The 17,756-nt window shown below is 36.4% G+C and overlaps 17 protein-coding genes and 1 pseudogene across 18 annotated transcripts, besides 1 other annotated feature; 11 read left to right on the forward strand and 7 right to left on the reverse strand.

The window, feature by feature from the left end:
- Window positions 1-650: 650 nt before the first annotated feature.
- TVAGG3_0058020 (uncharacterized protein) lies at window positions 651-1,013 on the forward strand (the record flags this gene model as incomplete). Its single annotated transcript, XM_051221311.1, has 1 exon — window positions 651-1,013. The coding sequence occupies one exon, from the start codon at window positions 651-653 to the stop codon at window positions 1,011-1,013; it is 363 nt and encodes a 120-aa protein (XP_051106297.1).
- An 18-nt stretch (window positions 1,014-1,031) lies between these two features.
- TVAGG3_0058030 (serine threonine-protein phosphatase family) lies at window positions 1,032-1,274 on the forward strand (the record flags this gene model as incomplete). The annotated part of the gene is made up of 1 exon (XM_051221312.1): window positions 1,032-1,274. One exon carries the CDS (start codon window positions 1,032-1,034, stop codon window positions 1,272-1,274), a length of 243 nt encoding a protein of 80 aa, XP_051106298.1.
- Window positions 1,275-2,579: 1,305 nt separating this feature from the next.
- Window positions 2,580-17,756: a mobile genetic element.
- On the forward strand, window positions 2,715-3,554 carry TVAGG3_0058050 (phage tail repeat-like family; the record flags this gene model as incomplete). Its single annotated transcript, XM_051221313.1, has 1 exon — window positions 2,715-3,554. One exon carries the CDS (start codon window positions 2,715-2,717, stop codon window positions 3,552-3,554), a length of 840 nt encoding a protein of 279 aa, XP_051106299.1.
- On the forward strand, window positions 4,946-5,098 carry TVAGG3_0058060 (uncharacterized protein; the record flags this gene model as incomplete). Its single annotated transcript, XM_051221314.1, has 1 exon — window positions 4,946-5,098. The coding sequence occupies one exon, from the start codon at window positions 4,946-4,948 to the stop codon at window positions 5,096-5,098; it is 153 nt and encodes a 50-aa protein (XP_051106300.1).
- Window positions 5,747-6,485, forward strand: TVAGG3_0058070 (uncharacterized protein; the record flags this gene model as incomplete). Its single annotated transcript, XM_051221315.1, has 1 exon — window positions 5,747-6,485. A coding segment is annotated over one exon (739 nt), but the record flags the coding sequence as incomplete, so codon positions are not given.
- On the forward strand, window positions 7,688-7,885 carry TVAGG3_0058080 (DNA/RNA polymerases family; the record flags this gene model as incomplete). Its single annotated transcript, XM_051221316.1, has 1 exon — window positions 7,688-7,885. A coding segment is annotated over one exon (198 nt), but the record flags the coding sequence as incomplete, so codon positions are not given.
- TVAGG3_0058090 (uncharacterized protein) lies at window positions 8,031-8,294 on the forward strand (the record flags this gene model as incomplete). Its single annotated transcript, XM_051221317.1, has 1 exon — window positions 8,031-8,294. One exon carries the CDS (start codon window positions 8,031-8,033, stop codon window positions 8,292-8,294), a length of 264 nt encoding a protein of 87 aa, XP_051106303.1.
- On the reverse strand, window positions 8,344-8,595 carry TVAGG3_0058100 (HNH endonuclease family; the record flags this gene model as incomplete). The annotated part of the gene is made up of 1 exon (XM_051221318.1): window positions 8,344-8,595. A coding segment is annotated over one exon (252 nt), but the record flags the coding sequence as incomplete, so codon positions are not given.
- On the reverse strand, window positions 8,611-9,057 carry TVAGG3_0058110 (uncharacterized protein; the record flags this gene model as incomplete). Its single annotated transcript, XM_051221319.1, has 1 exon — window positions 8,611-9,057. A coding segment is annotated over one exon (447 nt), but the record flags the coding sequence as incomplete, so codon positions are not given.
- Window positions 9,700-10,089, reverse strand: TVAGG3_0058120 (uncharacterized protein; the record flags this gene model as incomplete). The annotated part of the gene is made up of 1 exon (XM_051221320.1): window positions 9,700-10,089. One exon carries the CDS (start codon window positions 10,087-10,089, stop codon window positions 9,700-9,702), a length of 390 nt encoding a protein of 129 aa, XP_051106306.1.
- TVAGG3_0058130 (uncharacterized protein) lies at window positions 10,318-10,896 on the forward strand (the record flags this gene model as incomplete). The annotated part of the gene is made up of 1 exon (XM_051221321.1): window positions 10,318-10,896. One exon carries the CDS (start codon window positions 10,318-10,320, stop codon window positions 10,894-10,896), a length of 579 nt encoding a protein of 192 aa, XP_051106307.1.
- On the reverse strand, window positions 10,925-11,125 carry TVAGG3_0058140 (uncharacterized protein; the record flags this gene model as incomplete). Its single annotated transcript, XM_051221322.1, has 1 exon — window positions 10,925-11,125. The coding sequence occupies one exon, from the start codon at window positions 11,123-11,125 to the stop codon at window positions 10,925-10,927; it is 201 nt and encodes a 66-aa protein (XP_051106308.1).
- On the forward strand, window positions 11,953-12,466 carry TVAGG3_0058150 (organellar and viral DNA polymerase type B; the record flags this gene model as incomplete). Its single annotated transcript, XM_051221323.1, has 1 exon — window positions 11,953-12,466. A coding segment is annotated over one exon (514 nt), but the record flags the coding sequence as incomplete, so codon positions are not given.
- TVAGG3_0058160 (organellar and viral DNA polymerase type B) lies at window positions 12,619-12,867 on the forward strand (the record flags this gene model as incomplete). The annotated part of the gene is made up of 1 exon (XM_051221324.1): window positions 12,619-12,867. One exon carries the CDS (start codon window positions 12,619-12,621, stop codon window positions 12,865-12,867), a length of 249 nt encoding a protein of 82 aa, XP_051106310.1.
- Window positions 13,251-13,700, reverse strand: TVAGG3_0058170 (protein of unknown function, DUF4106 family; the record flags this gene model as incomplete). Its single annotated transcript, XM_051221325.1, has 1 exon — window positions 13,251-13,700. The coding sequence occupies one exon, from the start codon at window positions 13,698-13,700 to the stop codon at window positions 13,251-13,253; it is 450 nt and encodes a 149-aa protein (XP_051106311.1).
- On the forward strand, window positions 14,163-14,621 carry TVAGG3_0058180 (uncharacterized protein; the record flags this gene model as incomplete). Its single annotated transcript, XM_051221326.1, has 1 exon — window positions 14,163-14,621. The coding sequence occupies one exon, from the start codon at window positions 14,163-14,165 to the stop codon at window positions 14,619-14,621; it is 459 nt and encodes a 152-aa protein (XP_051106312.1).
- Window positions 14,638-15,027, reverse strand: TVAGG3_0058190 (protein of unknown function, DUF4108 family; the record flags this gene model as incomplete). The annotated part of the gene is made up of 1 exon (XM_051221327.1): window positions 14,638-15,027. The coding sequence occupies one exon, from the start codon at window positions 15,025-15,027 to the stop codon at window positions 14,638-14,640; it is 390 nt and encodes a 129-aa protein (XP_051106313.1).
- Window positions 15,584-16,328, reverse strand: TVAGG3_0058200 (annotated as a pseudogene). Its single transcript has one exon. A coding segment is annotated over exon 1 (745 nt).

Raw genomic sequence — 17,756 nt, forward strand, 5'->3', positions numbered from 1 at the left:
AGAGGTTTTGAAAAAAGCAGAATATATAGACTGGGATAGTATATCTGCTAGACTATTATATAGTGGTGCTATAAGAGTTCATGACATTGAAACACTTATGTCAAAAGTTTTATATCTCAACTATACAAATGTTTTCAAAGAGGACATAGAAAAATATATTGAGGGTATAGAGTTTGTGAGATGTCATTGGACAGAGTTGTATGAAAAATATAAAGACAAGGAAAATGTTTTCTTTATGGTGGACCCACCGTTCTATAACACATGGGATTTTCAATACCAAGTAGACTGGACTTTGAGAGACTCTTTAGAAACTTTAGACGTTTTACATAACCATCCATGCTTTTACTTTACATCCGATAAAAGTGGTTTGGAAACCGTTATGAGATGGTTAGAGGACATACATGACTATGAGTTTAGATATGACAAGATAGAATATGAGAGAGGTCCTATAAACTGGAGAAAGTGTCACAATAAAGAAATTTTATTGGTAAGTAAATGTGGTTTGAAATAGGACTACTTGTTTTAGGTTTTTTCCATTGTGTCATTTATTTATTTGACGTGGCAGAAAGATATAGAGAATATGAAGATGAACCAATGTCTGCAAATGTTCAGCATATGTACTCGTAAGAGATATTTTTATCTAATATTAAATGGACGCACAGAACTTAGCGAATGCACAGCAACCTGGACAACCAAACCCAGAGAATATTCCAAATGAAGTTAGAATACAAACTGCAATGGCAAACTATGGTCAAGTGCCAACAGATGTACAAATGCAAACTGCCATGTCAAATGACGCTGCGTTAGGTTTGCCACCATGGTATGCAAATATGAGATGGAAAGAGTTTTATACAAACCCTGAAGTGGGATATAAACAACTTTATGCAGATGACGCGAACACAGGAGTTGACCCAGAATATGTTTTCTACCAGAGGAGAAACAGAATGTATGAGCTCCAGTTAAAGAATGCTATGGAACTCAACAGGAAACGTAAGAGACTAGGCGGACATTAGATTTTTACATATAGTAAAATGGGTTTCTTCAGTAGTATTGGAAACTTCTTTCGAAATGTTGGAAGAGGTATATGGAATGGAATAAAAACCGTAGGAAGAGGAATTTGGAACGGAGTCAAAAATATTGGTAAAAGAGTAGGTCAGTTCGTTGGTATTATACCTAAAGACCCTGAACCAGAAGAACAAGCTCCTGTTATACAACAGCCTGAACCTGCACCACAGTCTAGTTGGCAACCAAATCCAACACCTCAACCGTATTAAAAAATTATATTTTTATCGTTCGATAGTAGTTGTATATGAAACTAAGTTCTAAGTAAAACGCATGGTATAATGGAATTATTCTTTTTCTTCCATCTGTAGTAAACCATACTTGAAAGTCTGAAATACTTCCACTTGGTGGTTCGTATAACTTTGTAGGTTTTTCGTAAAAGTCATTTGCCAAGCATAAAAAAGAGTTTTGCGCACCAGAAAATGAAGCATGAACTATAATAGCATCTGAGTCGAAAACATCTTTAAATAAATATGGTTCATCTCTTGCATATCGACTGTAAATATTTGCTAAAGGAAGTTTGACTTTCTGATTTAACATTCTTTGCAAATAATACCATGACATTGCAGTGAATTCTGTATATATTTGTTCGTCTTTCTTTGGATTGTCTTCGTAGATTTGAAATGACACTTGTGAATTTTGTTTGTCATATACAATTCTCACATAAAGTGTGCTCTCGGTATTTGCATATTCATCAGCATATTTTGCATAACATGAATTTATTTTATCTTCTATATTTTTAACGCAGTCTGTAGAGAAGATGAAAGGTCAACTTGTATTAGCTCAATTTCTTCCCACATTTTTCGTTTCCCTTCAGATATATAATCTATATGAAACCTTACAATAAATGGAAAACTTTTATCTTCTACAGACACAAACTTCATTCTACGAAAGCCAATAGCTTTTGTGACAGATGGGTCTCTTAGCCATCTTAATGGGTAGTCAAAACGATAGCCTTCATGCTTTACGGTCTCTGTCTCAAACTTTTGACCGACATTAGTAAAAAGTTCATCTAATGGTTTAGTTGTAGCAACTCTTGAATTTTCTTTTTCTATTGGAAGCATATTTTATCTAGAATAAAAATGTCAAATGAAACAGCGTCTATGAGAGAAATACAACACAACCGACAACTCATTATGCAAGCTCTAAATAAGAACACAACAAACTTTTCAAACTATTCTAAGATATCTGAGTCATTGAAAGAAGGAAACTTAAAACTGACGATAAACCCAATGACAGACGAGTTTCTGTTTCAAGACAACAAGAACCATACTGTTTGTATAAATCCAACAAAAGGAACTTTAAACGAGAAACCTATAGATGAACTTCTTTTGAAAGCAGATATTGACAACAAAGCTGACAAAGAGTATGTAGACGATGCAATAGCAAAAGAAGAAGAAAGAGCTAACAATGCTTATGCAACAAAAGAACATACTCATCCTGAACTAGCAGACAAAACATATGTTGACAATAAAATGTCAAGTGAAGTGACAAGAGCTGAAAACGAATATTCTAAAAAGACTCATACACATTCTATATCTGAAATAACAGACTTAAACGTTAGCCTTGAAAAGAAAGCGGATAAGGAATATGTGGCTAGTAAGTTAGAGAAGAAAGCAGATAAGGAATATGTGGATGAAAAAGATAACGAAATGAAAGAAAGGGTTGACTGGTACCATGAATGGACATCGAAGACTTTTAAAGTTAAAGCCGATACAGGATGGGTTTCAGGATGTTTAGACCTTAAAGCAGATAAAACTTATGTTAACGATGAGTTAGAGAAGAAAGCAGACAAGAACCATACACATACAAGTTTTACAACTGTTGCTATAGAAAGTATTGAAGGAACGGTTGAAGAAACTGGTGGGGATGCATTATATTGTAAACCTCCTAACTTTCCACAAGGTTTAACATCGGATGACGACATAACGACGATGAGAAACATTAGATGTAAAGATGTTTATGTCATGAAGGATGAACATAATATTAAATTCACTGCTCAAGATTTATATGACAAGAAAGCAGACAAAACAGAGCTTCAAACATTAAAGACAGAAATACTTCAAACATTATATCCTATAGGCTCTATTTATACGTCAATGAACTCTACCAGACCAGAAACAGTTCTGGGTTTTGGAACTTGGACTCAAATAGTCGACAGGTTTTTGTATTGTGCAAACTCTTCAAAGGAAACAGGTGGAAGTAAAACGATTTCAGGTGAAAATTTACCTGCACACAGTCACTACATAGATTTAAGTACATCTCAAGCAGGTTGGCATAAGCATAAATTTTGGGATTGGTCAGCAATGAAAAAAGGTAAAGGATATGATGTTAAAGACGACGTTCAGTTTGCTATAAATTGTTTCTGGGGTGACACTCAGGGAGATGGAAACCATACACATCGCGTTTCAGGATATACGCAAACAACGGGACAAAGTAAAGACTACATGCCACCTTACATGACAGTTTACGCATGGTATAGAAATGCTTAGTCGTCATTTTCAACTTCTTTAGCATATTCGTCAGGAGTTGTCTTATATTTGTTAGGAACTGTCTTTGAAAGTATACCACCTTGAACTTTGACAAGTTTGAAACGAGGTCTGACAATAGTCGTTTTATCTTCTGCTTGCAGTCTGTACATTTTGCCATGTTTGCCTAAAACTTCATAATATTCTCTTGTATACTTTCTTCTATTTTTACGAACACGAATGCGAGTACCTGTCGAGTTCCCATTGTTGTCATAGTCAATAGTATTTTCATATGGGTCGCGTTTAGGTATTTCTATTTTTACTTTGTCACCTTTCTGAAGTTTGAAGCCTGGCATTCTTTCTTGTTTGTCTCTTTTGACTAAACTATTAAATATATAGTCTTTCTCTAAGTCAGGGTTGTTTTTCATTTCTTCGGGGGAGTGGTTTCCCAAACCTTTTTGTTTACGGCTATTGTAAATATTTAAAACTTGTCTCATCTTTGCCATGGAGAAGTGCCTATATTTGTCGTCATATGACATTTCATCTACCTCACCACCTTGTGGTTGATTTAAGTCTCTTAAGATTTTTATACAACTGTCAATGACACCAAGAGCAGAATGGTTTTGGTCGACAATGAAATATTGGTTTACATTTTTTGAACGCAGATAGTTTTTAATATCATCTGATTTGAAAGAACTTTCACAGTCAGATGTCAGTTTTGTTGGATGGTATTTGTCAACGAATATTGTCAAAGCAGTTTTCACATCTAAAATATTTTTGGACCATAATGGTATGGCTTCACAGTATCTTGTGTTTTGACCGACAAATATTAGCCAGTATGGTGGTCCATCTTCTCTATACCTCGGAATTTTTCCAAGATATCCATAAACCAAGCATTTGGTGTTGAACTAAAGATTTTTACCATGAGTGCTTTCTTTGTCGCCTTAGAAACATAGGGGTCCTTGTTTGGATTCGTCATTTTTTAACCCATAAGAAATGGGTTTATTTGGCGCATTAGCAGGAGTTGCATCCAGATTTTTGCCCGCAGTGGAACAATAGCCAGAGGTGTATTTGGAGTTGGAAGGAAGATTTTGAGTACATTAGGTATACTGAAAGAGAAGCACAACCTATTATACAAACTGTACAGAAAGGTTGGGATGTAGCACGAGATGCAGCAAATCTTATTCCAAATCCTGAAACAAGAGGAAAAGTTCAAGGATGGATGGACAATGTAGGAAGACAAGCAGGAAACTATTATAACAAAGCAAATGACTACTATAACCAAGCAGGACACTATATGGACCAAGGTGAAAGATTCTTTAACAGAGGATATAACCATGCACAACATGGGTAAACAATAACCAACCTCAACCGCCTCAAACGTGGGGAATGTAAAGTTTTTTTACTGAGATGAAATGAACAATACAGCATTGAGACAAATAAGTTCAAGATGGATTTGTCGGCTTCCAGCAGTTACACAACGTGTTTGTCAAGTTCTTCCTATACCTCAGGAAGTTTTAGACCGACTTAAAAAACAACAACAACCAGTTGAAAACAAACCAAACTAAAATTTTTTACTGAGATGAAATGACCGAAGAAGTTGAAACGGTAGATTTGACACCACAAACAAAAAGTTCAGAACCATTGTCAAAACCTGTCAAAGAACTTACAGATGAAGAGAAAAATTCAATAATAGAAGGTGCCAGGTCTGGAAATACAAACCCTAACTACAAAGTCACTTTTCATAGAAATGGAACGGCTAGTATCTCAAAAAAGAAACAAACTCTCACAAATAAAATATTGAAGTCTGAAGGAGCTTTCGAGACAACAGATGGAAAAGTTTACTTCACTGACCAACAGTTCATTATAGAACATCTCATTGACTTAGAGTCAAAATATTCTAAACTTTACAACAAACACAAAAAGTTGAAAGGAAAACAAAAACAAATGGCATATGATATTTATGAAGATGTTAACGACACTACTATTCCTGCAAGTGAGGTAAAGTCAGAGGAACCGAAAAGTGACGAAAAACCGATAGAAGAAGAGAAACCAAAAACTGAAGATAAACCAAAACCAAAGTTTAGTTTCCAAACTAAACCAAGTCAACCTTCATTAGCTGGTATGGGTTGGCGTCAAAGACTTATGGCAGCAGGCGGTTACGTAAAGTAAAGAAAAAACATTTTTTTATTTTTATAAAAATGCCCCCATATAGAATGGATAGAAAATCTGCTAGAATAAAAGCAGAGTTAGAAAGATATGGTTGGAAAGTTTCGAAGAAGTTTAAATATAGGAAGGGAAGACCCATAAAAGTCTATGACAAACTGTCTGGTCTGACCTATGAAATGGACTTGGAAACAGCACGCACAAATTATCCAAACAGGTTAGAGAGGTTAGAAGAAGAACGTCTTATGGACATGCCTTTCGATGTTACTGAGCCACAGGTTGAAGGACACGACGGCTTTGCCAGGTTCTACTGGAAACATAACGAACAGTTGCATCCCTTGAGAAGGAAAAAAGGAAAAGGTGAAGACGCACATGCTCCCATGGAAAGAACAAGATATGCATATGAAAAGTATCGTGAAGTTAGAAGTCAAATTACATCTGGTCGAACCTTTACAGTAAATTTTGAAGAAGGAAAGAACAAAGAAGGCTTCATGGGTGTACTTGCTGCCATACAAGATGGAAATAAGAAAGGATACAATCTCAGATTGACCATAACAGATTTGGATGGTCACATTTACTATGCACATGGCAATGTCACAACAGCTGCAATGCTTCTTGACGCTTTCAAGACTACAAAGAGAGAACAAATGGTTGACTCCGACTCAGACATTTTGAATGCAATTGAAGGAATTGCAAGTGTCAAGTTCGAATGGTACCAACCTAACCCTCAAGCAGTCAGACAACATGCTGGATACTTCCCCTTCATAAATAAGTCTGACATTGACTTGACAAGGTATGGAATTTACAATTCAATTGAAACAATTGTCAATGAACCTTGTATTCTTACATGTCTCAGGAACTCTGGTCTTGTTACAGATGAGAAAATGAAGTATCTTGAGTCATGTGTGAAGACAAGGTACATTCTCAGAGGTCAATTGTCAAAAATTGCACCGTTGGCAAATGTCAATATCCGAGTCAACATACCTACAGCTAAAGGTTCTTCACATGACGACTATGTTGTTGACAAAGACTTACCATGGTTGAAGATTGCAATTGTCCACAACCACTTCATGTTGAACGAAAGTCTTACAAACCCATTGTTCGGAAAAGGCAAGTGCAACATTGTCAGAGCTGTAAACATTCTTTTCGAGAAAGGTTTGTTGGAACCAATTCCAGATGACAAGCTGACAGAAACTTTTGTACCAAAAGACGAAACAAACTTTTCACTGTTAGCAAGACCAAAAGTTGTTCCAGACAAAGTTCTAGTACAAAAGAAGTACACAATTCCAAAAGGAGTTGGATTGTTCGGATACCAACCTGAACCAGAAGAACTTCCAATGAGGTTGCAAGAACTTCAAGATGCTATAAACAAACTTCCATTGAGACATCCAATTGACGTCAAATTGTATTGGAGAGCATCTGAGTTAGGTCAGAAGGTTTTATATGAAACAGGTTGCTTCGACGATGTTTATGAGATAACAGGAGAAGTTTCTCAGAAGATAAGAGACTCACTTGAATTTCCACAAACTGGACCAATTGGTTGCGACAAGTTCGACTCAGATGAAAAGATATACTATGTCGACCTTAACGCTGCATACATGAGGTTTGTCCAATATATTCCGACTGGAATTCCAAACGAAGATGGTGAGTTCTCGGGAAGGAACTATACAGTTGGAAAAGTCATACAACAACTGTATGATATTAGGAAAGCTTCAAACCCCAAACTTGCAATGACACTCAAATTGCTTATGAATTCGACATGGGGATATTCCATTAAGAAACCTCAAGAGATGAAGAGTAAACATTATGAGAAGGTCGACAACTTTGTTGAAAGGTTTTCTCCTTTTGTTTTGAAGTACGAATTCACTCAAGGTCAAAGTGGCTTAGTAACCACATTAAAACCTATTGTCGAACATTGGTCTTACCCTCAGTTCGCAAAAGCAGTCCTTGACAACTACAACAAATTCTTCTCCGAAGTCAAATCGAAAGTTGTGGTTTACTATGAGAACATTGACGCACTCATGACGAACGAAGAAGGGTACAACAAACTCATTGAAATGGGCATGGTCGGTGAAAAGATGGGTCAATTCAAATTGGACAAAATTTTCACCGAAGTTCATGTCCTCTCCAAGCGTAAGTACTGGGGCATACTTGAAGACGGCACAGAAATAAAACATTGCATGAAGTAAAAAATTTTTATTCGAATTTGAATCGGACAGGTCGAGTTACACCATTCTTGGTCTCAAACTCATATATAACCTGTTTGTTTGTATTTTCGTCGACTATGACACGAGACACGAACATTGACCAAACGGACAAAAAGTGTCATTTCAGATGGTCCCGCAGCCAATCGCATTCGAGCACTTCGAAGAAGCCTTACGTTCCAAGGGAGAGGGTGTCTGGTGCAAGGCAGAGGTCATGAAACTCTACGAGCAGTACATCCTCAATGCCTGGGAGGACAAATCGTCCTTGGATTGGCAATTCTACCAACTCCTCTGGGACGACCTCCTAGGCAACTGGGATGACGAAAGAGTCCAATTCAGGGGTCAGGAACTACTTGTCCAAATTCTCATTAATTTAAGCTACTTAACTAAATAAACACCTAAATTTACTCGGGGTTTCCCCCTAAAATAAAATTTTTTTACTCTTAGAACCACTCGAGGTTCTCCTTACGGTTGTTGAGCTTGTCACCGTCAATGTGTCTGACCTTCGTCTTCTTGCCTGGATTTGGAACCCATTGAATTGCGACAAGCTTGCCCATGGAGATTGAACCGCGATTCCGAAGGTTAAGGTTCAAGTGTCCCAAGTTGTTGAGGACTGGGGTAAGAACCTTGCCTGTCTCCTTGTTGCGGATTTTGTATGGGTAGGGTTGGGAAATTTCATAACTGTCATCGGCAACAAGGGTTGCCCAAACTTCCTTTTCTTCGTGTTTCTCTTCTTCTTCCTCTTCTTCTTCGTGTTTCTCTTCTTCTTCGTGTTTCTCTTCTTCCTCGAAAATTCCTTCTTCAATTTGGTACTCACGAATTACGGTGTTGGAGGTTCTGTCCTTTCCGAGTACCTTCCAGATGGCGTCTATCTCTTCGAAGAAACGGTAGATGAGTCTGGCAAGGTCTCGGTTCTCTCTCGCGTAAATGCGCAAGGTTTCCGTCAAATCATTCAGGCATTTCTCATTGGAAGCTTGGTTCATGAGGACATCGGCTTTGAGCTTGGTCATCTCTTCCATAAGACTACTTTGGAGAGTCTTAACGGTGTTTGTCAGATGAGCTTTCAAATTCAAAATTTGAATTTGAACTGGGCGCTTGTCTGGCAACATTGAAAGGACATCTGCCATTGTGTTCGGCTTCGGTGCTTGTTCGGACATCGAAAAAATGAAGTGGTTTGAGAATGACGGTTTTACTTCAAAAAGCTTGTTATGACGGTTAAGTCATACAACAAGTTTAAATAATATCTTGTTCTTCTTCTGAACGTTTGTTGTCTCTTCCGATAAAAGTTTCGAACATGAGAACCAAAAACGTTTTTTGAGATTGCGGAAGAGTTCAGGCAAACGTTCATATTCCGGATATGTTGGGAGCAGTTCAAAACATCTGAGCTGACTTTCGGACAAAATTGGGACAATGTCAGAAAATTCATCTTTGGTCGGACTGCTTGAAGGTAAGTCCCTTACATGTAAGTAGCTCTGGTAAAGTCTTCTCATCTCTGCTAACTTCTGGAGTATAGCTTCGTAATTTAAGAGTTTTAATTTTAATTGTCTTATTCCTCTCTTGATATCTAAACGGTAAGTATCCATGAGGTCAAGAGTAGCTTTGGTAGCTTTAAGTGGAGCTATCTCTTCTTTGACTTGTGCAATTTTGGTTGCAATTGTGGTTTGAGCTCCTTCAAGTTCGCCGTCTATGTCGTTCTCAACGCCTTCAACCATGGCTTGAAACTCTTCATCGGTCCATTGAGATTGGTGTGGGACGAATTTAACTTGCTTCATTCAAAAAATGAAAAAAAATGTTTTTACTCAAAACGTTAAGGTTGACTGAACTGGTTGGATGTCGCCTTCACAGGTTATGTAGAACGGCTGACCCGAGAAGTGAAGGAGAGACTGAATTGCCAATTTCATATGGGGTAGGGGGTTCTCCTTGTTTGGTATTTTTATCCAAGGACGTTTGTTTAGGAACTTAACAAGAGCTTCTCTTTTGGCGTCCTTTATGCCATCGTAGGCTGTCCCGTCTGGTATTTGAATTGGAATTCCAGTCGAAGTCTCGAGCTGAAGTGTAGACCTTCCAGAAATAGTGGTGAACTTGACCTTGGGCTTCATTACCCTGCGCAAGTACTGCTTAACAACTTCATTTATCTCTATAAGGTAAATTGCCTCGTCAAATCCTTCTGGTATTCCGAGTCCTTCCATCCGACAGGAAAATATTTTCCCGACAACTGGAAAAAATTTTCCCGACGACAGGAAGGACTCTTCCAGTTGTCCGTCCGTAAACCATTCAAATTTTCGAAAATTGAGAACTTTTGGTCGAACTTCAGAAAAAGTTTTTCCTTCCGACAGGAAAGGTTTTTCCTTCCGACAGGAAAGGTTTTTCCTTCCGACAGGAAAGGTTTTTCCTTCCGACGGTTAAGCCACAAACAGATGTCCGACGTACCACCAACCGAGCCCATTCCCAAACCAGAGGAACCTAAAGCACCAGCCCCTGCACCTCAGCAACCTCAGTTCCAGCAAGTCCCTCCACCAAATTACTACCAATTTCCACCTCAAGGTTACTACCTACCACAAGGCTTCCCGAACTACCCTCCTCCTCAGCCTATGCCTTACTTCCCCAACCCTTGGATGTTTATGCAAAACCCTGCCCCACAATTCCAATCTCAATCCAAGAGAGACCAAGAGTTCGAGGAAGGTCTGAACCGCTTACGCAAAGAGTATGCTACTACCCCAATGGAAGAAGACAGGCTTTCAGTCTCTTCCCTCAAATCGACCGATTCGACTCGTACCACAGATTCGGTTCGTGACCGTGAAGACTACCTCAAGCAGTCTGAGAGACTCTTCATCCTACAACCATTTACAGTTGGAGCTCTCAAGAACATGCGCAATTACGAAGGTCAGACACCAGCTGGAGACCGCAAAACAGACGTACTCGCAAGAGCAGTCCAGCTCGTCAAGACAAAGACCGAGATAGTCGACTTCATTCTTGCAGCTTGCCCATACAAGTAAAAAAATAAACAATTACGAGTTAAACTTTTTATTCTTTCTTTTCTGAGTTGTTTAGAGCTGGTTTCTCTTGTAGAAACCTTTCGTACTCTTCCATGGTCATGTAATTGCGAATTTGGTACGCAATTCCAGGTTCGTTGTTTTTGAACCTTACGTATGTAACGCTTCCATCCTCCTCAGGGAAGTAAGCTGCTAACATCTGACCAAGTTTTCTCGGTGACTCGGAGCTCATAAAAATGTCACTTTTTTAAACCTTAAGTTTTTAGTCTTATTTTACCCTTTGTTTACCCTTTGTTTGTCAATGTAGTATTGGAGTGCAATTTCTCCAAATTCTCTGTGTCGGAGTTCTTCAGCATTTTCCAAGGTGTGCCTGGAGAACTCAAAGAAGTTGTCAAGAACATACTGCCATGCTGCTCTTCTGAGTTCGTCGGTATTTTGGAAGTGTTGCACCTTCGAGTCTTCGGACATGAAAAAATAACACTTTTTCTATTAAACCGTTTTGGCATTTCTCATGAGTGAGTATAGTTCTGCCGAACCATTGGAAGAGAAGAAGTACCCTTGCTGGCAAAAGACAAAAATAGTTGCCTTAGTTGTCATTGCAATTGTACTCGTAATTGAATTCATTGTACTTCTCTTCACGTACATAAAACTCAGCAATGGTATTTGCTTTAAGAAGCTACCATCTTACTAAGACTAAACACTTACATTTTTCAAGGTTGACTTTTTACAATTTGAATTTTGTTGCTGAATTCAGCAAAAATATAATTTAGGGTAGATGGGTATATCTAACCTCTTTTCTAACCTCTTTTCTACCCTCTTGAATTTTCATGAATTTTATACAGAAAATGCTTGTTTTGAGGTCGAGCCACTTTTGGCTCCACCGTATTCTTTCAACCAAAACTCATGAATTCGGCAAAAATATATTTTAGGGTAGAAGGTTAGATATAACCTCTTTTCTAACCTCTTTTCTACCCTCTTGAATTTGTCATGAGTTTTCCCGAAATAAAAAATAAAGTTGGTTTTTTTAAAAAAATATTTTTTTATTTTTATTGTAAGAACATGTTAGCAACAACAGCACCAAACTCGTTAGTCATGAACCCAACTTCAATGTTAGTAGAGATGAAAAGCTTCATTCCTTCTTCATATACTTTCGAAACAAAAATCCAGAAGATAAAGCAAGAACTTTTAACAAGTACTTTGGACTGTTGTGCGAAAGATGAAACAAATGAACAGTATCTTTATGACATGCAGGACCTCATCGACCATTTACCCAAATTGCCTGAAATCCAGCAACAAAAGCTTACTATTCCAGAATTCGATGAAATAGAAGTCAAAGCAACTGACTCAGTAGAAATAAAGAAGTTCATACGAAAGGTTAACTATGAGTTTCTTGGATTTCATTGCAACCACAAAGTCATGGACAAAGATTGCGATATGGTATATAAGAACATCTCTGACATATACAAATCTGGGGAGTTTAAGACCTACGACAACTTTGTTTCGTTAGTTGCTGAATGTGTATGGCAGATAAGAGATAAAGATAGAAGAGGTAAGATATGGAATGAACAAATAAAACCAGCAGCTTTTGAGTTAAAGAGAGCAATTGACGCCTTAGTCATACTAGCAGGTAAGGTTTCAGAATATAACGCAAAAATGAACCCACAATGTTCTAAATGTAAGGCAGCAATTAGGAAATATAACTACTCCGTCAAAGAGATAGAACGTATGAGAAACGACTATGCTGACTTAAAGAGGGAGGCAGAGAAACCAGCAGAAGATAAAATGGACATGTTGACATTTCTAAACAAAAACTATCCAACAGCTGACGATTTCCTTCTTTCAGATGTCAAGAAGAAATATAAAGAAACCTTCGGCATTGTTAAAACATTCGATGTACTGACAGAAGAAATAGAAGCTACGAAATTGTTTAGAATTTCACGAATTCACAATGTTTACCATGTAAAACGCTTATAAAATAACTGGGGTAGAAAAGAGGTTAGATATCGGGGTAGATATACCCTTCTACCCTAAACATTATTTTTGCTGAATTCAGCAACAAAATTCTGAGTAAAATAATTTTTAGGGCTTGTGTCAAACCGTTGAGTTTTCACAAAATTTAAAAAATAACGTTTACCATGTGAAACGTTTATAAAATAACTGGGGTAGAAATGAGGGTAGAAAACGGGGTAGATATACCCTTCTACCCTAAAATATATTTTTGCTGAAAAAAATGACCAAATTTCATGAAATTTCTCTAGACCGACTTTTACAGGGGTAGCCAAACTCATGAAAATCGTGAAAAATAACAGAGTATTTTGACAACTTCAAACAAGTAGGGTAGATGAACCATTTATTTTTCAAGCTTGACTTTTTACAATTTGAACTTTGTTCGCGTAGATGTGAATTCTGAAAGAAGTATGAGGGTCTTGTATGACTTTGTACTTCTCCCATAGTTCATGTCTGTCAAACTTACCTGCCATGGACTCTTTCATAAGTTCCATGAAATCGTCTTCGGACAATCCAGGGAAAAGTATAATGTCAGTAAGTATTCTTTTAACATCCTTACTTAAACTCTTTGCTGTCTGTACACAAATGACAACAGAGATGTTAAAGTGTCTGAGCTTCTTAAGAATTCGACACATATCTTGTTCTCTATTCTTTAACAAAGGATGAGAGGCGAAATCATCTAAGATAAGAAGACATCTGTGAGGGTATGTCTTCCAATCGTAAGATTGCAATTTCTTCGAAATGTATTCTATCTCTTTCTGTTTGTTTCTGAAGTGTTTCTTCTCTAATATTCTCTGCATTTCCTCATTTGGGTCTTTAAACTTCGAATTTATATACTCATTTATAGCATTATACTTCAAAACTCTTCTTTGGTACTTCTTTATCCAATCTAACAACTCAGTATCCTTTATACATACTAACTTAGACTTCTTTATAATATCTTTGAACGAATTGACGGTTTGGTCAAATTGACCAGAAGTACTACAAATAACAACTAACTCATAGAATGGGTTCTTCTCATCTAGTTCTTGTTGTTGTGCAGCCATTTTAAGATAAGTGAAAGTCTTACCCGACCCAGGTGGTGCAATTAGACCTGTTATACCATTCTGAGCAAATAAGAACTTGTCATGTATAGGCTTTATCTGAGCATTTTCTAACTTTCTCTTGTTCTTGTTTAAAACATTCTCAAATTTCTTGTCAATGTCAGCAAACTTTTTTTCTAACATATTTTTAGAAAAATTAAAATTTTTATCTTTTAGAAAATGTCTAGCGATTTCGCTATCTATATTCGAGACAAGCTTTTCGACAGCAAAACATCTGTCGACCATAAAATCTTACATAGTGTAAACAAGAAAGGTGAATTTGTTCTAAAGTTCTGTTTCTGGGAATATGACAAGAACCATAAAACATTACAAAGAGCAGTCTTAAAATTTGTCAATGACAGACTTGTTGACAGAGATGACGCCGATTGGAAAGATGAAGTCCAACAAAAGTTCTTAGAATGCAAAGAAGACACATGCGCTGTTCTTGAAGATGAAATAGAAAACAGAATAGATGAGCTATTAAAGGACAAAGAACTTTTACATAAATATGGTTGCGCCAAATTTGACATAACTCCACCAGAGAAGAAGAAGAAGAAAGGAAAGAAAGAGAAAAAAGTAGAAGAGAAGAAAGAACCTGAACCTGAACCAGAGCCAGAGAAAAAGAAATTTGACATGTAAAAATAAAATTTTATTTTTAGAACATTTCTGGGTCAATGTCAATGTTCTCTTCCTCTTTAGGAGCAAACACTGGCTTAGACTCTAAAATCTTTTTACCCAATTTACCTTGAACTTCAACTATCTTAGACTCATAATATTCATAGTCGTCTGCTTTCTTTGGTTCATAAGGTATAACAAGTTTGTATGCTTTGCCTTCTTTAAGGTTTGAGAACCTTCTGTCAAAATTTTCTTTGACTGCTAACAAACCTTCTATGTCTAAGTCTTCAAATTTCGCACCATTTTTAGTCACAATAGCAAACTTAACTGGTTCGATGTTCCAAACTTTGCTGAATGAAGACTTTTCAAAATGGTAGAAGTAAACATTCAAATAAGCGAATGGGTCTAGTTCTTCTTTAAGTCCTGACATATATTTGTTGACTGAAATATATTTCGTCATCTTTTCTATCGGATAAAAAAAATATTTTTTTTAAATTTACTCATAAAAATTATTTCTTTGTATATACGCCGTTCTGAACATCTAAAAGATTTTTGACATTTGCCAAGAATGTTCGTTTAGAAGCTGCCATATAACCATATTCTTGACAATATTGTTTATATTCATCGTACAATGACCTTTCATCTAATGACACAAAGTTCAGTTTCATCTATAAACAGTTCATATACACTCTTGTTTGCTTCTAACAATGTTTGTCTCTCTTCGGTATATGGAATTTGTCTTGGATTGAACTTAGAAATATCTAATGTCATAAAATATGAGAACAAGTGGTTGTAAAAGTCAGATGTCAAAAGTTTCTGCTAAGTCGTCAAAATATTCTGTATCTTGCATATGAGAATCTGACGTTCTGACAACTACATATCTTCTGTCAGAACTTTCTAACTTCATCGGAACAGTATTGTTTGAAACCATAATGAAAGTTTGCAACATTTTCACAAACTCTTTGGTCTTTATACTTTCTTTCAACAACTCAACTTTGTCTGTTATAAGACTCTTCAAAGCATCTGAGTTTAAAACTTTTGTTGTATCTATACTTTGAAGTTCGTTACATACTATAAGTTTCATATTCTCAATTGAAGAGTTAAATTTACCGCAGATGTTTTCTAAGTTTGTCATATTCGGATTCGAATAGCCCTCTAACAGTTTGCACAAAATATCTGTAAAGAAAGTATCTTACCTGTTCCTTGTTTTTCCAATTATAATGAGAGCAGTTTCATTTTTAGCACTTGGATGTTGTAAGATGTTTGCAAACCAACAAAGATATACTCATAGACTCTTTCGTTTCCATTGCATATAATTTCTTTGACATGGTCTAACCAAGCTTCTATAATATTTTCTTTCCATTCTACTTGTTCATATTTATATCCAGTGAAGATAGAATAGAAGTTTGGAGAGGTGTATAAAACTTTATACCACGAACTGAAAAATCTTCAATTTTGACAATAAGATATCCCAAGCATCTAACATCTTCATGCCAACTTGTACGACTTTTATTTTCTTAAGTTTCTGTCTACATTCTTGTTCAGAACAATTGTCGCTCTTGGTTTGTTAAAGACAACATCCCATTCTTTCATGACATAACATTCTGGGGCAGAGTCAACATAAATGACTAAACGTTTCAAATTCTCGACTGCTTTGTTATAGTCTCTAAATGGACACATATTTCTGAATGCTTGGAAGTCATAAAAATCTGAAACATCTATTCTGTACATTTTTATAAAAATAAAAAAAAATAATATTTTTTTTATTCTTGACTTTGTTGTTGCATTTGTTGCATTGTGTTTCTTGAGCTATTTGTTGTTGAAGTTGTTCTTGTAATACAATACTTTCACCAGTTGCATCTTCCAATTCGAAACTTTCTGCCGTCATTGACAAATACATAGGACATAAAAGTTTTACAGGAACAAAGTTTGCGTCAACTAATGTCAACGTTATACTTGCCAAAGTGTTTGAGTTCACTAAAGTTGAAAATTCTGCATTCGAATGAACAATAGGCAAACCAGCAGAGAAAGTTGTTTATACGCATAAGTATCTTTGGTCATAATAGTTTCTGTCGACATTCGAATAGCACTTTGAACCTAAGTTTGAAACAATATATAAGATTGGTGTGCTTAATGTCAATGGAATAGACATTCCTTGTATGACACCTTTTCCTGTTATAGGAAACTGTTGGTAGTAAAAACCAGATATAAGTTTTGTATTATAGCTCATATCGTTTATACTAAACTCAGTCGGACATCCAAACATAATGAAACCTGCTCTAGTTGCAGCACATGTTACATCCGTCCTTAAAGTATTAAATAAGTCAACAAAACCTGTTGTGGTATATCTGAGTAAGTATCTTCAAAGGAGTATTTTTTACCATTCACAACAATAAATCTTCTGGTGTCAAAAGAGCAAAACAGGCTTTAGTCGTCATTGTGTTTAAGGTTAGTTTACAATATCGTCCTTGAGGACTTTGTAAGTTTGTTGTTATAGAATTATATGACTCAGGGTTTTTAGTCGTAATAGTATAAACCATTGTGTCTTCTGCCATTTACTTAGCAAATAAATTTTAATGAAATGTTGTGGTCGTCAAATATTTTTATGACGTCTGGGAAACTATATTTTAAGTTCAACGTTTCACCTCCTTTCATAACGTATATCTTGTCAATGACATTATATGAAACACCACAGCAACTAATGTCGGGTTCTATTTCTTTGATGTTTATATCGTCTGCCTCTGTCAAAAGTTTCAATATTCTTTCAAAATTTCATGAGGTGCAATGACATATGAGTTCACTTTTACAGGGTTGTGTTTCGACCAAGTTTAACATTATACCTAAAGCCTTTGACAAATCTTCTCCTGAGTTTAAGTTTGTCTTTCAGTTGTTGGTAGTCGTTTCGAATATCTGCAACAGAACTTAAGTCTCTGCTAACTTCAGGATATGTTGGTTGTTCTTTTACAGGAACTATTGTTATACCATCTTCGTCTTCGTATGGTTTCCCCACTTCAACATCTCTTTCTTTGACATTGACAACAACACTTTGGACTGTTTGTTTGAGTTGGTGAATTTAACTTCACATCTGCCACCGCCCATTAAACCTTTTGAAACACTTACGCTTCTATTTTTCGGAAATGACATTTTACTTAGAATAAA

Source organism: Trichomonas vaginalis, chromosome IV, assembly GCF_026262505.1.
Source record: "Trichomonas vaginalis G3 chromosome IV, whole genome shotgun sequence".
Classification (NCBI taxonomy): domain Eukaryota; phylum Parabasalia; order Trichomonadida; family Trichomonadidae; genus Trichomonas; species Trichomonas vaginalis.